At 49.1% G+C, this 15555-nt stretch overlaps 1 protein-coding gene across 3 annotated transcripts; it reads left to right on the top strand.

Moving 5' to 3' along the window:
* Window positions 1-826: 826 nt before the first annotated feature.
* On the top strand, window positions 827-15209 carry LOC116938367 (uncharacterized). 3 transcript variants are annotated; one of them, XM_032945484.2, is made up of 12 exons: window positions 827-956; window positions 2113-2199; window positions 3006-3125; window positions 4407-4552; window positions 6949-7013; window positions 7414-7500; window positions 8230-8358; window positions 9579-9674; window positions 10829-10983; window positions 11710-11868; window positions 12997-13123; window positions 13698-15209. In XM_032945484.2, exons 3-12 carry the CDS (start codon window positions 3013-3015, stop codon window positions 13923-13925), a joined length of 1305 nt encoding a protein of 434 aa, XP_032801375.2. In that variant the 5' UTR covers window positions 827-956; window positions 2113-2199; window positions 3006-3012; the 3' UTR covers window positions 13926-15209. The 3 variants fall into 3 exon arrangements, with proteins under 3 accessions (XP_032801375.2, XP_075926396.1, XP_075926395.1); XM_076070280.1 differs by lacking the exon at window positions 827-956 and adding an exon at window positions 981-1286; XM_076070281.1 differs by lacking the exons at window positions 827-956; window positions 3006-3125 and adding an exon at window positions 979-1286.
* Window positions 15210-15555: the final 346 nt, after the last annotated feature.

The raw sequence follows: 15555 nt of genomic DNA on the forward strand, positions 1-15555 counted from the left end.
ATCGGCCTTTATTATGGACCGACTTTTGGGGCAAGGGCAAGTTACCTGTTAAGGTTGGCACGGTGCACGAGTGAGTGGAGTGGTCACCCCCACTCCCGGCCGCCTTTGTCTCCCCGGTGCTGGTACTCACGCACCGCACCAGGTACTCATTCAGGGCTGAGCCGACCTGGGGGGGGGGGGGGGGGCTTAGGAAGTGATTCAGATAGTACTCCTTATAGCCGGCTCATGTTTTATTCACGGCCAGAAATCGAACTCGGGCCGTCCGGATTTAGAGCGCAGTGTGCTAACCACGGCACCACCGCTCCTCACAAAGACAAAGGTCCCCCACATTTAGCCTTAACAGATTGTAGGGGCAAGTGCTGTTAGCGAGCACCTATGAAGGCCGGCACGGCACACGAGGGGGTTGGGTGGCCAACAACCACGCCCGACCGCCTTTGTCTCCCCGGTGACGATGTTTACACACCGCACCAGGGTACTCATTTGAGGCTGAGTCGACCTAGGGGAGGCCCGGGACCGGTTCAGATAATCGTCGCCGGTGTTGGCCGTGAGCGGGAATCGAACCCGGGTCGCCAGGTTCGTAGCGCAGCGCGCTAACCGCTCCACCACCGCTCCCCACACACACATCATCATCGTCAGTCATGGTAAATCCACTGCTGGATGAAGGCTTCCCTTAGCCTCCGCTCAACGATCCTGCGATGAAACAAATCCACCTGTATCGCTCCGTCTCCCCCGCTGTGCATCATCTCGGCAACACACGTGGGAGCTGATGGACACGAACATGACGTGTCGGTGGCTCTGCGAGTGTAGAATGTGAGAGGGAAGTGAGACGGGTTTGGGGGGGGGGAGCAAGCGGCGGCTGAGATTGTGCAATCATCAAAATCGCTGCTGCTACTGCTGCTGCCTGGCAACGGGTGAACACACGAGGTGGCCAAACAGACGCTACACAGCACCAGGGAGTATGTGATACATGCAGCCACTACACAGCACCAGGGGTATGTGATACATGCAGCCACTACACAGCACCAGGGGTATGTGATACAAGCATCCACTACACAGCACCAGGGAGTATGTGATACATGCAGCCACTACACAGCACCAGGGGTATGTGATACATGCAGCCACTACACGGCACCAGGGAGTATGTGATACATGCAGCCACTACATGGCACCAGGAAGTATGTGATACAAGCATCCACTACACAGCACCAGGGGGTATGTGATACATGCAGCCACTACACAGCACCAGGGAGTATGTGATACATGCAGCCACTACACAGCACCAGGGGGTATGTGATACAAGCATCCACTACACAGCACCAGGGGGTATGTGATACATGCAGTCACTACACAGCACCAGGGGGTATGTGATACATGCAGCCACTACACAGCACCAGGGGGTATGTGATACATGCAGTCACTACACTACATCAGGGGGTATGTGATACATGCAGCCACTACACAGCACCAGGGGGTATGTGATACATGCAGTCACTACACTACATCAGGGAGTATGTGATACATGCAGCTACTACACATCAGGGAGTATGTGATACATGCAGCCACTACACTACATCAGGGAGTATGTGATACATGTAGCCACTACACGGCACCAGGGAGTATGTGATACATGCAGCCACTACACTACATTAGGGAGTATGTGATACATGTAGCCACTACACGGCACCAGGGAGTATGTGATACATGTAGCCACTACACAGCACCAGGGAGTATGTGATACATGTAGCCACTACAACTACATCAGGGAGTATGTGATACATGCAGCCACTAGATTACATCAGGGAGTATGTGATACATGCAGCCACGACACGGCACTAGGGAGTATGTGATACATGCAGCCACTAGATTACATCAGGGAGTATGTGATACATGCAGCCACTAGACTACATCAGGGAGTATGTGATAAGTGCAGCCACTACACATCAACGGGGGGTACGTGATACGCATTAAATGTACACACGTCCGTACAGACACATCGTTAAAAATAATAATTGGGGTCATTCTGGAAATATATAATGAACTAAATGATAATGGTGGTCACAAGATATCCGGACCGCCTTGTACATTTTTTTTATTTTTACATCCCATCAGCAGCGTCGAATCCTGGACAAGACAATTTAATTCTGGACCGGTCTCGCCACACAAGCGGCTCATCAGCAGCAGAGTCTCTGCTCAACGCCGGTGAGCTGCTCGATTTGAAGAAGCAAATACCCCTCCCTCCCTCTTCCTTGATGATATGGGTCACAGTTGGGGCTAATGTAATTATTATTATGGGTTGTGTAAGAAATACTTAATTTTGTTCATGTGGGGAGATACGACATATGTATGAAGGAAACGTTTGAGTTTAACACCGTAGACTTTCGCGACCAATATCATCCATAGTACAGGATTTTTTTTGGGTTAGATCGCGTAAATATAATAAATGTGTTGTTAAACCCGCCACCACCCGACACAGCCAATTAGTAAGGTTTGTCACGTAAACAAAACGTGCCAATTCGTTACTAGTACAGCACTAACCGGCGTGTTGGAGAGTAAATCCACAGCGTTTACAATCTGAGTACGACGTTTCGCCAGTAATTACTACGACAAAGATCCCCCGTATAGCCTTAACAGACTGTAGGGGCAAGTGCTGTTAGCGAGCACCTATGAAGGCCGGAACGGTACACGAGGGGGTGGGTGGCCAGCACCACGCCCGACCGCCTTTGTCTCCCCTGTGGCGATGTTTTTATCCACCGAACCAGGTACTCATTTGAGGCTGAGTCGACCTAGGGGAGGCCCAGGACCGGTTCAGATAATCGTCACTGGTGTTGGCCGTGAGCGGGAATCGAACCCGGGTCGCCAGATTCATAGCGCAGCGCGCTAACCGCTACACCACCGCTCCCCCACTTACAACGAGCAGGGGTTGTCACAAACAATGGCAGTGTCACGCAGGGTGACGTGCAGGGCGTCATAGACAATGTCAGAGTGTCACGCGTGGTGTCACACAGGGTTGCCATGTACGAAGCGGGGCTATGCGAGACCCTGTGTCGCGTTTGCGAAGAATCTGGACTCAGCCCAAACCCCAGAGTTCGGGACTCCCTGCATTGCCTGGACCGGGACCAGATCACGTGACACACGCTTCTTATTCTTCTGCATCGCCATCGCCGCAATAATCATCAACAGTTTTTTTTTACGATCGTAGATTGTTCAACATCATCAATGAGTTTTGAATCGGTATTTTTTTCACGATCAGATTGTCAACCGTACTCTATTTCTGTGTCGCACATTATTGTACAACATCATCATCATCAAATAGTTTGTCGTCAATCGTCCATCAAGTTATTTTTGTTAATTAAATGTTCATTGGTTGGAACCACCACATCCAATAATTAATTGCTCATTTATCATCAACATCATAATAACCGCCATCATCTTTTCTATCTCCACCACGTCATCACCGTAACCCCGATTATTGTTACTTCCATTACAATCATAGTCACCACTACCATCATTATATCCACATCATCATCATCGATACTATAAGCACTATCATCATGACTACCACCATCAGCAGCATCATAACCACCCATACCACCACCGAAATTACTTCATCATCTTCTTCATAACCATTGTCATAACTGTTACCACCACCCTCACCACCAAAACCACTTCACCATCACTACAATCATCATCATCATCGTAATCAATAATATTTCTTCCATCATCATCATCATGTGGGTTGCCACCTCTTCCACAGACCAAACGCAGACATTTCTCAGTCGGTCTAGGTCAAACATAACCGTGCATAATATAGGTTTTTTTTTAGGTTAGATCGCGTACAGATTTAATGTGTCGTTAAACCCGCCACCACCCGACAGCCAATTAGCAAGGGTTGTCACGTAAACAGAACATGCCAATTCGTGACTAGTACAGCACACTTGTGTGTTGAGAAGAAAATCCACAACATTTACAATTTGAGTACGACGTTGCACCAGTGATTTACAACTATCATCATCAGGCAGACAGCCAGATAAACGTGCAGTTACACTGCAATAAAGTTCAACACAATAGCAGCATCAGATCCTGGTACAAATAAATTCCTGTTACCCAAACATAGATGCCAATTCCCCGACTGGGTGGCAACTCTCATCGTCATCATCATTTCCATACTCATAACCAATATCGTGATCTTTACCAACATAACCATGACTCCATTATAGAGGTTTTCCGGTTAAATCACGAGATCGCCAGATCTGACCCAAAAAACCTCTATTATGGAAATTGGTCGTGTTAAAGTAACCATGGCTACCACCACCGCCACCGCCACCATCATCCTAACAACCACCACCACCGCCATCATCACGAAACTCTGCCTCGACGTGAAAACCCGCTCCGCGCCCTCCCCGTAGGGGAAGGAGCTCGCCCTCAGGGCTGCTGGACCTCAGCGGCGGATTCCGCCCGGACGGGCTGGAGGCGTCCGTGCCGACGCGCGTCTCCGACGGGGACGTCCTCGCCTTGTGCCGGGTGTTCGCGTGCCTCCCGGGTCGCGTTGACGGTCAGCGCCTGCGCACCTCTTCGCGACGTCTCGGCGCTCGAGCGACGACACCGGGCACAGTGCCGGATTATCCTCGTAGCAAAAGTAGCTACATATGCTACGGGCCCTGCACTTTCGAGGTTCAGCGATTCTGCACTTGCTCTATTAATATAGTACTATACCGCCTTCAACTTTTACGAACGACTGGGTGTTTAAGGTTAGCGATTTGTCGTATTATCTGGCTGTACAGCAAATGAAAAAAATACAATTACTTTACTGTGCAAGTTTAAAATTTGTGTTTAATTTATTTTATTTTATTCAGGGCCCCTTTATAACATATGCTACAAGCCCCGCACTACCTTAATCCGGCACTGACCGGGCAACACAAATCGTCACTGTGAATTGTTCTCATTCTTGTTGTTGGCTCTATACCCATTTTCTGGCAATGACGCGGGTAGTCGAGGTGTTCAAAGAAGAAATAGGCACCTTCCGATTAGCACGGTTGGCTACGTGCGGTGCGAAAGAAGTTCAACATACTGGTACATACATGTGTAATGACGACTTGACGCACATCTCTTGAGATGGCACTTTATTGAAGACGCGTTCGCTTGACATCAGGCGGAGATCCCCACGGCAACAGCGCCGAGTCTCCCGCGCATCTCCCCCTTATATACCGACCGAGGCCACACCCCCCTTCTCGATCCTTCTCGCTGACTCTGGACCGCTCGCTCCACCGGCAGACTCCACCGTCCTCTTCTGTCTCCTGACCACGGCTCCCTTCTCGAACATTCCCGTAGCCACCTGTCCCTCCGCACCCACAACTTACACCCCTGTCATTACTTCCCGTGGCCACTAGTGCATTCGCACTGTAGGCTGACTCCCCTGTCATTACTTCCCGTGGCCACTAGTGCATTCACACTGTAGGCTGACTCCCCTGTCATTACTTTCCGTGGCCACTAGTCCACCCACAGCGCATGTAGGCTCTATTGTCATTACAAAAACACATCAGAGTCAGAATATTTATTTATACTGGAGGAATCCGATGAGCTATTAAGCTATTTTTCACAGATGTCCAGTAGTTTCACAGATGTTCAGTAATCTGCATTAGCCACGCATACTTGTGGCAAAAACATGCAAAAACGTTTCAACTTTGGATTTTCTGAATTTACAAAGTAACCTTAATTGTAACCACCTCCTCGGCTATGGAGTATCTCGAATGAGTGACCCCGCTGTTTCTAATACAGCAATCTGGAACATATTTAACACACTACAGCTATATATGTATACATATTTCAAATCACAGTAAAAGTAAGTGTCCATAACAGTACATCGTTTTTACTGTTATGGTATTAAAAAAAATCAAGTTAATTGGCGTCTACTTGCCTGTGCACAGATATTTAGGGATGCGGATGAAGTCTTTCATCCCCTGGTCCGTCGTGACTCGGTGGAGTTGGAATCAGACTGTCATTGTTCACCCAGCATCGTGCGAGCCCAGGGGTCAGCAACTAAAATAACCAGAAGCAGAAATTTTGTAGAATTCGGTACCATGTCTGCATGTTCAATTTCTTTCGCGCACCGTACGTAACCAACCGTGCTAATCGGAGGTCCGGGGGAAAGGATAACAAGTTTAACATCATCCATAATATATATTTTTTTGCGTTCGGTCGCGTAAATATAATAAATGTGTTGTTAAACCCGCCACCACCCGACACAGCCAATTAGCAAGGTTTGTCACGTAAACAAAACGTGCCAATTCGTTACTAGTGCAGCACACCGGTGTGTTAGAGAGTAAATCCACAGCATTTCCAATCTGAGTACGACGTTTCACAAGTAATTACAACTATCTTCATCAGGCGACAGCCAGATTTGTGGAGAAATCCTCCTGTTTCATTCCTTAAATAGAGGGGTAGATGTGATGATGTCACTTGCGAGCCCTTCACGTGGGAAAGGGGGTGGGGGGGGAGGTTAATGAATGCGCATAAATGACAACGTTTATCCATTGTATCCAGGACAAGGAGCTAAACACGAAACCAAAATGCGAATACGAGAAGGGTGGTGGTCCGTAATGAACGACGTCGCGGTAGTGGTCCTTGAGGAGCTCCGTGGAGCCACAGGTTGCTGACCCCCTGCGCTCGCCACTGCACCCCAGGCCGCTCCTCACAGTCGCCCCAGGTGCCCTGTGTGTAGGACCTGAGGTCACCGATCCTCATCCGGGAGGAGGGGGACGACGACGTAGCAACGGGTGAGAGACGCGTGCAAGGATGAAGGAGCCGCAGTTTGACCGAGGCGGGCTACGAGGAGTGGCGCCCAAAGGTCGATGACCCAACTTAGAAGACCTCGAGCCAGACGGTGCATTATTATTCATCAAAGCTTGTGGCTTGGTGGCGTTGTGTGTGATGGCGCTGTGGATGATGCAGGCCTGAACTTGCGCTGTAATCTCATTGCGGACGATGGAGCTGAGGCGATAGCATCACTCCTGCAGGTACCAGTGCCTCATCTCTCCACGCCGTCAGTTACTCCCTGTCCTCTCGCCAACAACTTCGAGCAGAGGCACCGGGAGGCTGAAACACGGCAAGCTGGCACAGTGGGGTGCACAGGTGGTGTATCTTGCTAGTCATCTCAGCCAGTTAAACCTATAATGCCTGGGTCTGTCCATGGCTCACATCGGCATAAAGTAGTATTTGAACCTGTCCTGGGCCCTCCACTAGTTTGAGTGAATTAAAAATATAACAAGAGTGGGCAGACAAATGCGGCTAGGTGTGGTGGTGGCCACGCCACTCCTTCGGGTGCCGTGCCATCCTTAATAGGTGCTCGCTAAGGCCACTTGCCCCAACGGTCTGTACGGCCACGTAAGGGATCTTTGTATGTGTATGTGGGCTCAGGAGGGATCATGTTGGCTCACATCGCTGGATCTGTCTCTCAATGACATCGGACCACGTGGGGCCAGAGCCCTTGGACAAGTTCTGCAGGTGAGTTCACAGCTATATTAAGAGTGTCACATGTCTGCCTGCCTGAATTAACACCTGCCTGTTCTGTCTGAACATACGTCCGTATTTTTGAACGTACAACTGCCTGATCATATACCTGATTGAACACGCACCTGCTGGAATATACATCTGTATGTCTCTATATGTGAACATACATCGGGACGTTTGTCTATTTGCTGGCTGAACATGCAGCTATGTGTCTGTACACCTGTCCGATTGAACGAATAGCTGTCTCACTACCAGTCTGGACACGTGCACACGCACCCGTCTGTTTAAACACCTGTTTGTCAATGTATCTGTACACCTGTCCGTCTGAATATACTGTCGGTTAATTTATCCAAATATACAACTGCTTTGTCCAATTACCCTCTGCCTGGCTGCCACACAAGACAAGACAAATATCCCCCGTGTAGCCTTAACAGACTGTTGGGGCAAGTGCTGTTAGCGAACACCTATGAAGGCCGGAACGGCACACGAGGGGATGGGTGGCCAGCACCAGGCCCGGCCGCCTTTGTCTCCCCCGTGGCGACGTTTACATCCCGCACCAGGTACTAATTTGAGTCTGAGTTGACCTAGGAGAGGCCCAGGACCGATTCCCATAATCGTTACCGGCGTTGGCCGTGAGCGGGAATCAAACTCGGGTCGCCGTGGTCGTAGCTCAGCGCGCTAACCACTGCGCCACCGCTCTCTCTCACGCGCACACACACACAGACGAACCGTTCACTCATGAGCCTGAACCTCGCTGGGAACAAGGTGGGGGAGGAGGGCGGTGTGAGCCTGGCCACTGCCCTGCAGACCAACGTGGGCCTGCGATCCCTGGACCTGCACCACTGCGACCTGGTACGGCTTTGGCGACGCCGCACAGCCAGGGTTGGCAGCCGATATTTTGTGGGTTCATCGCATTTGCTTTCGGCGCATGTGTTCATTCGGACCACGTGATGGTAGGGGTTTTGTGTCGTCAGCACCCCCTCCACCACCCGAATTATCCACGCGCGTGAACGATTGTCACGCGCGCAAGCGGTCGTTGTTGTTCTCAGCTCTCGCCCGGTGAGCTGCTGAAGAACATTCCTCGCAGCCGCATCGAGGAACGACGATCCATACCTGTCAACCCCTTATCAGTTGCAGTGCCGGATTAGTTTCGTAGCAAAAGTAGCTACACATGCTACGGGCCCCGCACTTTCAAGGGCCCCGCGCTGAACGCTTTCAAGCTATCAATTCCGGTTGAGTGATTCTGCACTTGCTCTATTACTATAGTACTATACTGCCTTCAACTTTTACGAACGACTGGGTGTTTAAGGTTCGCGATTTGTCGTATTATCTGGCTGTATAGCAAATGAAAAAATACAATGACTTTGCTGTGCAAGTAAAAATTTTGCGTTTTCATATTTACGTTTTTTATGTAGGGCCCCTTTATAACACAAGCTACAGCCCCCGCAGTAGCTTTTTTCCGGCACTGATCAGTTGCCTACCTTATTGCAGACCTTATTGGTCACCCCGTGCCCCTTATAAATCTCACCGTTCATCCTACAAAGTCCCATCACAAGGGAGAAACACACGGACAATAAATATATTATTTTGCCCGTATTGAAACGGCTGTACGCCGGATGGACCTGAAAACTAAATTTCCCTGTACAAGAATATGGGGTAAACCGTATGGGTTGACAGCTCTGACAATCCCACGTTTCGCTTGGAACTACGTCAAGCACCGGCAGGAAAACCCAGGGAAGCCACAATAAACCGAAGCTCAGTGGGTCTTACTTGGTAAAATGAAACAAACAACATTTTACCCCGGTGAATTTAATCATGTCACGTACCATAGCATACTAGCGCCATCTATTGGCCAAAATTATATTTTTTTACGTAATAATTTTTGGGAATCTTTATTTCACATCAGCCGCAACGAGAATTGTGTGCTTGTAAAGCGTTTGTTCTGAGTTGTTCTGAGATCCAAAACAAATCTTCTGCGATCCAATCACGGATCACGATCCACTTATTGGCCAACACGAAACTCTGTGATACTCTAAAGGGGGCATATTTGTCTTTGTTAACTTGCTGCTCAGGGTACGGACAGCATCATCGCCTTCTCAACGGCACTCAGCTATAACAGCAGCGTGGAGGAGCTCAACTTAAGCCGACCGCTGCTCTTCAGCTTGCAGGTGAGGGTTTGTACCCCGGTTCTGACCCCGAGCCCGATGCCGTTAATATCATACATGGGTTGCAAAGTGTTCCGTGTTAGTAAATATACATGTGGGTTGCTGTGTATAGCAGGGATTGATTTATCACCGAATATTTTCTGGGTCACGGGCAGACAGGAGGTGGTATGTGACTAGAAGCCATAACCACAGCCAGCGGTATATTGAATGCATAAATATTTTCCGGGTCACTGACCCAGACATATCCGGCTGATATGAAGCTCTGGAGGGGGGAGGGAGGTGGTTGATGCTCACAATGGCTGTGGCGCCAGAGCACATTGAACTGCTGAATGCCCAAGTTCTAATTTCAGTGCTCCCAGCTGAGATTTAATCGGATTATCATCTGTGTCGTGTCAGTGGCCTCTGATAACTGCACCCACCACGGAAGTCGTTGTGGGAGCATATATATACAGTACAACAATGGATATCACCGCACTGCTCTTGAGTACCCACCACGTGGCAATATAGTGCGGTTAGGATGTGTGAACGACATTCACAGTAAGTGTTACAAATTATTATTGCCATTATTATTTCTGCGTGTGCACCATCTATAGGTACAAATCATTTGCCAAGACATCTGGCCAGCGTTGCAAAGCAGGATAAAAAAAATACCTCTCTTTAGTCCGCTCTATCGGGGGCCCTTCTGCCAGCAGTGGCGTGAACAAGCAAATTGCAGGGCTGCACCTTTGCCACTTTTTTTTCACACTGCCAGAGCGGCCTGAGAATCGTTTCGTTTCTCCCCTGACCCTGGTTATCTGAATTAGAATATTTGTTTTAATACTGCAGGAGAAATCCTATGAGCTATAAGGCAATTTTTCAGAGATGTCCAGTAGGGGCGGGTAAGAACGTCACAACAACAAACAGTAAACAAACATGACAGTCGTGCAAAGCACAAGGAAGGTAAACAAATCACCCAAACACATACAAATAAAACGAAACCATCCCCATCCTACTAGGCAAAAACCCACTGAGGTATTAACTTATATTTCAGAAGCGACGTGGCCACACATGATATCTCAACAAAGTGGCCCCATCATTTGGACATTTTTAGCACCAAAATAATCGAAATAAATCTCAATGCATGGTTCGTCGCGTGTGCTGCGTGCGCGCGAATACAGGAGGAGACGACGGTGCACGTGGCGCGGATGCTGCGCGCGAACCGAGCCCTGCGCACGCTCCGTCTCGCCAAGCACGGCGTGCGAGACTTCGGCGCTCGGCGGCTGAGCGAGGCGCTCGCAAGCAACAGCTCGCTCACCCACCTTGACCTGAGCTGGTAAGGTAGCAATGGTGAAGTAGCGCTTGGTTTACCGGAGGAAGGCAGACGCCCAGCAAAGCCTCACCGAGCCCCGTGACTCTCTGCACAAAGGATTCTGCCGAGTTTTCACGGGAGGGGCACGATGATCGCTGTGTACATTCAAATTGAGTAATTTTGTGGATAATTTGGGGATTTGGAAAAATTGGGACCTCGACACTGGCACACGATGAGATACTCTTGCTTATGAATCTTTAACATCCACTGTGAAACAGACGGTATTATCACGGTTATGACATCCACAGTAATAATTAGGGCGGCCGCAGGATTCTAACCATGAACCTTTGCAATAAATGGTGAATGTCTGACCACTAGGCCACGTCACAGCCCCACCAGGGCTTAATTTCCCACTGACACCCGATAATAAAATGTGTAAATAATGAGAAATCCCATCATCATAAAAAAAATATCCATAATAAAGGTTTTTTTTGTTGTGTCCGATCGCGTAAATATGTCGTTAAACCCGCCACCACCCGACACGGCGAAAGCAAAACGTGCCAATTAATTACTAACATCAGCCCACCAATCAATATTCATCCTAAATTCTCCATCTCCTAACCCCCCTTCTCCCTTTCCCCCGCCCGTATTTTTGTTTCACCTCCTTCCCCCCTCCCCACCCGACCCCAACGCGAACCCCGAACCCCGAACCCGGGTCCGCGGATTTACGTGAACGGCGCCCGTGCGCAGCAACCTGATGGCGCGGGACGGCGCGGCGAGCCTCGCGCTCCTGCTGAAGCAGGGCTCCTCCCTCCGCGTCCTCGACCTGGGGTTCAACCGCATCGGGGACGCAGGGGTCACGGCGCTCGCCAGGGCTGTCGGCAGCTCCGGTCGCTCTCCCCTGCACACGTGCGTGGCGGGCAGAGCTGGCTAGGGATTATACAACGATCAATATAACGAGGGAGGAAAAATCACGCGCGCCGCGTGGATTCTGTCACGCTTTCCAACGCGTGATTGTCCGCAAATGTTTGGACCTCTGAAGTATTTAATTAGCGATACTACTGCTAACCTTCCAAACTGCGTAACAAGATGACGACATCGTGGCGTGCGACATCATCTCCCTGGCTGAAGAGGCTTATCCATTTCACGGTGTTTCTGTTATCGCCTAGTTTGGGGCAATGCTTCATCAATTTGCCAGATTTTCTACAGGGTATGTCCCTAATGGCAATAGTTGTGTTGCCTAATGGCAACACAACTATTAAACAAACAAAAAAAAATGTTGGACCATCTTTACGAGAGTTATTGTGATCAAATGTTACAGACAGACGCTCAGACAGGCTCATCGCCTGGCTGCTTCTCTGCTTGTTTGTGGTTCCTTTGTGATTTGTAAATGCACATTACATGAACGACACGATATACAGTTAAGCATTGTTACTATTATCCTTGTCTCAGGTCCTGTATAGGGGTCCCTGAGGATTTCAGAAGTTCCGTAGTTCTGTGATATCATACATTCCGAATGGCTGTTGTACAAAACAATTACAATTTGAATGTATAAATGGGCTAAATGTGACTGCATTCCAATATATCGTACTAATATGGGGGAGGAATGCGCATCCAGAGATTTTTATATATTGTATTTCAGGTAGATTCAAGATTGATCTGTAGTGCCATCTCCTGACCACAACGAGACCAAATCTACAACACCTGGTTATCCCTAGGAGAGCCTTCCCATCCAAGTCCGAAGCAGGCCCATCCGTGCTTGGCTTCCGAGATCTGACTCGGCCTAGTGGCGAATCCAAAAGTGACGATTGAGTCAATTGATGATCCCAGCTTGGTTCCCTGAAAATTCGTATTTTCTTGAAATTTCCCTTGCTCATCTATAGTTTTGTTCTGGAGAGGAAAAAGAGCAAATTATTGACACCCCCCCCCCCCAGCCTTCCTTAAAAATGTCGGTCATATGACCTGCGTGCACTTTCTAAAACTGTGTGGATGAACCGCAGACCGCAGACCGAGATCAGTATCTCGTGTGCTTTGCAGACTGGTGCTTGTGAGCAACGGCGCCACGGGAGAAGGCCTCAGGGAGCTCGCCGTGGCCATGACCACCAACCGGACCCTGCGCTCCGTGCACATCTGGGGAAATAAGCTCGACAGGGTGGCGTGCCAGGTGCGGCGAAGCCAACGAAATGTTCCGGCACGGCCGGGGTAGTCCCAGGTTCACCGAGGCAAAGGGTGTTCCACCGTGTCCCGAAGAATTTGTGAAAGGTCACCATTTTTTTCTCAGTCAGAATACAGCATACTATTTGAACCCCGAGGTACAAACATAATAGCACAGTTAGAGCAATGCGACTACCAACTTGGGAAAATGACCCTCCCTCCCCAGGGCCAGAATACTATACTGTATGTTAATTGGACCTCAGGGTAAAAATACTAGCGTTTAGATGAAGGGTTATGGTTAGGATTAGGGTTAGTCGTTCATAGAATTTAGTATTTAAAATACCATGGTCATAATTCTACAACGGTCAAAATAGTATCTCACGCTCGTTTAAAAGTTTCTGCTTTTGACTCACACGGCCAAAGAGTGGGGCTATCTGAGCAGTGGGCAAAGTTGGCAGATAAATGTGCAGGGCCTATGTGCAGTGGGTGGGTCCAACGTGTGGGCCAGTGATTGGACACAACATCCGTTAAACTGCAATTGTTGCATCGTGCGAGCCACGGCAACTCTTCCCCATCATGTGCAGGTGTTCGCAGAGCTCCTGAAGAGCGGGCGGCTGAAGGAGAGGCATGCGGACGTGAGCGCGTACGAGGTGGATGGACACCCGTACCTGGCCCAGCTCCAGGTGAAGTCGCCCCTGCTGCGGATTGAGGTCGCGACCTCTTCTCCGACGTCGCCCCCATCATCGCTCCCATCATCGCCGTCAGCGTCGCCGCCGCCGTCGCCCGTGGCGTCCTCGCTCGACGAGTGGTGACGCCGTGATGGCGGAGGCTGTTCAAGTTCAAACTAAACGATGTTTTGTTTCACTACGTAAGCCCCAAAGAGCTATATTGCTCAATTTCGATTTGTGTTGTGGCCGAAACGTCGTGAGAATATTATTGTGTTATTTTATTTTATCAATTTATTATTTTATTCTCATTCTACGTGACTTTACCGAAAGAACCAAAGCAGCTATATTGCTCTTTTTCACAAGCGACCTGGCCACAAATGTTGTCCTTCCACCGCACCTCCGATTAACACGGTTTGGTCCGTACGGTGCGAAAGAAGTTCAACGTCTGTATAGCTCAAGAAAGTGGCTTATCATGTGCGGATTTTTGGCAGTCGAATACTCTAAAACACATGTTGATTTTAAATCTGGAGGGAAAAAATCCACGTGTCCACAGTGAGAACACGCAAACTCCAAAATGTACAGGCATCGGCAGGGTGGGATCGATCCCACGACCTCCTGTACATCGGGCGAGGTAGTTAACATCTCCTAGCCACCGTGGTGGCTTCCAGCTGCCTCTTCACATCCAATGACTCCTCAGTGTTTGCAGATTGGTCAATTGTCTGTTTGCCATGCAAGCCAACTTCCATCCGAGATGTTCTACTTACTTACAACGTTTCGCCCTCATTGCAAAGTCAGAACCACCGTCTCTCCACGTTCACCATATCCACAAGACCATCTCACCACCACCATCATTTTACTTTCACAACCCAGTAACCTCCGCATTCACTTGAGGCTCGCATGACCATCTCACCGCCATCTCACCTCCACGACCATGTCAGCTCCACTCTCACTCCAACTCGCCCAGACCATCTCACGATATCAACCATCTCATTGCCATCACCACATCATTGTTCAGAGTCAGTATTCTTCCTGGAGGAATCCGATGAGCTATAAAGCTTTTTTTCACAGATGTCCAGTAGGGGTCACAGATGTCCATTGCCAGGATCACTCCCTCTCCACCGCTCACTCGGGCTCAACTCTTATAATCATCACAATTTAGCTTTAGTTTCAAATGCACTACCAAAGGCAAGGAATGAGCTTATTTTATAACTTGATTTGTGTTAATCCTGACATTGTGTTAGCGTTCAAAATATCAGGTTTACACATACACAGAGCGTGGAACACCGTGTTGTCTTTTCGTGTCTCTTTGCAAATGTGTTACTGTTTGTTGTTGTAACGCTTTGACCCCGCCCTACTGGAACATCAGTAGAAAAGAGCTTTACAGCTCATAGGATTCCTCCAGTAGAAATAAATATTCGGACAATTAAATAGTTTATTTTGAAGTTTAATTTGGAAGAAAAAAAATACCTGGTTTTCACCATTACATTGTGTGTAATCTTCATGTAAATAACGTGGTATGTGTAAACATATCATTTTATATTACGGAGGGGGTCACCCACCACCTAACACAACACAAAGATCCCCCATGTAGCCTTGATAGACTGTAGGGGCAAGTGCTGTGAGCGAGCAACCTATGAAGGCCGGCACGGCACACGAGGGGGTGGGGTGTCCAGGACCACGCCCGGCCGCCTTTGTCTCCCCGGTTGGCGATGTGTTTTTTTTACGCACAGCACCAGGTAACTTATTTGAGGTCGAGTCGATCTAGGGGAGGCCC

This window comes from Petromyzon marinus, chromosome 28 (genome assembly GCF_048934315.1).
Source record: "Petromyzon marinus isolate PM22_M1 ecotype Great Lakes invasive population chromosome 28, UKy_Petmar_22M1.pri1.0, whole genome shotgun sequence".
NCBI classification, from domain to species: domain Eukaryota; kingdom Metazoa; phylum Chordata; class Hyperoartia; order Petromyzontiformes; family Petromyzontidae; genus Petromyzon; species Petromyzon marinus.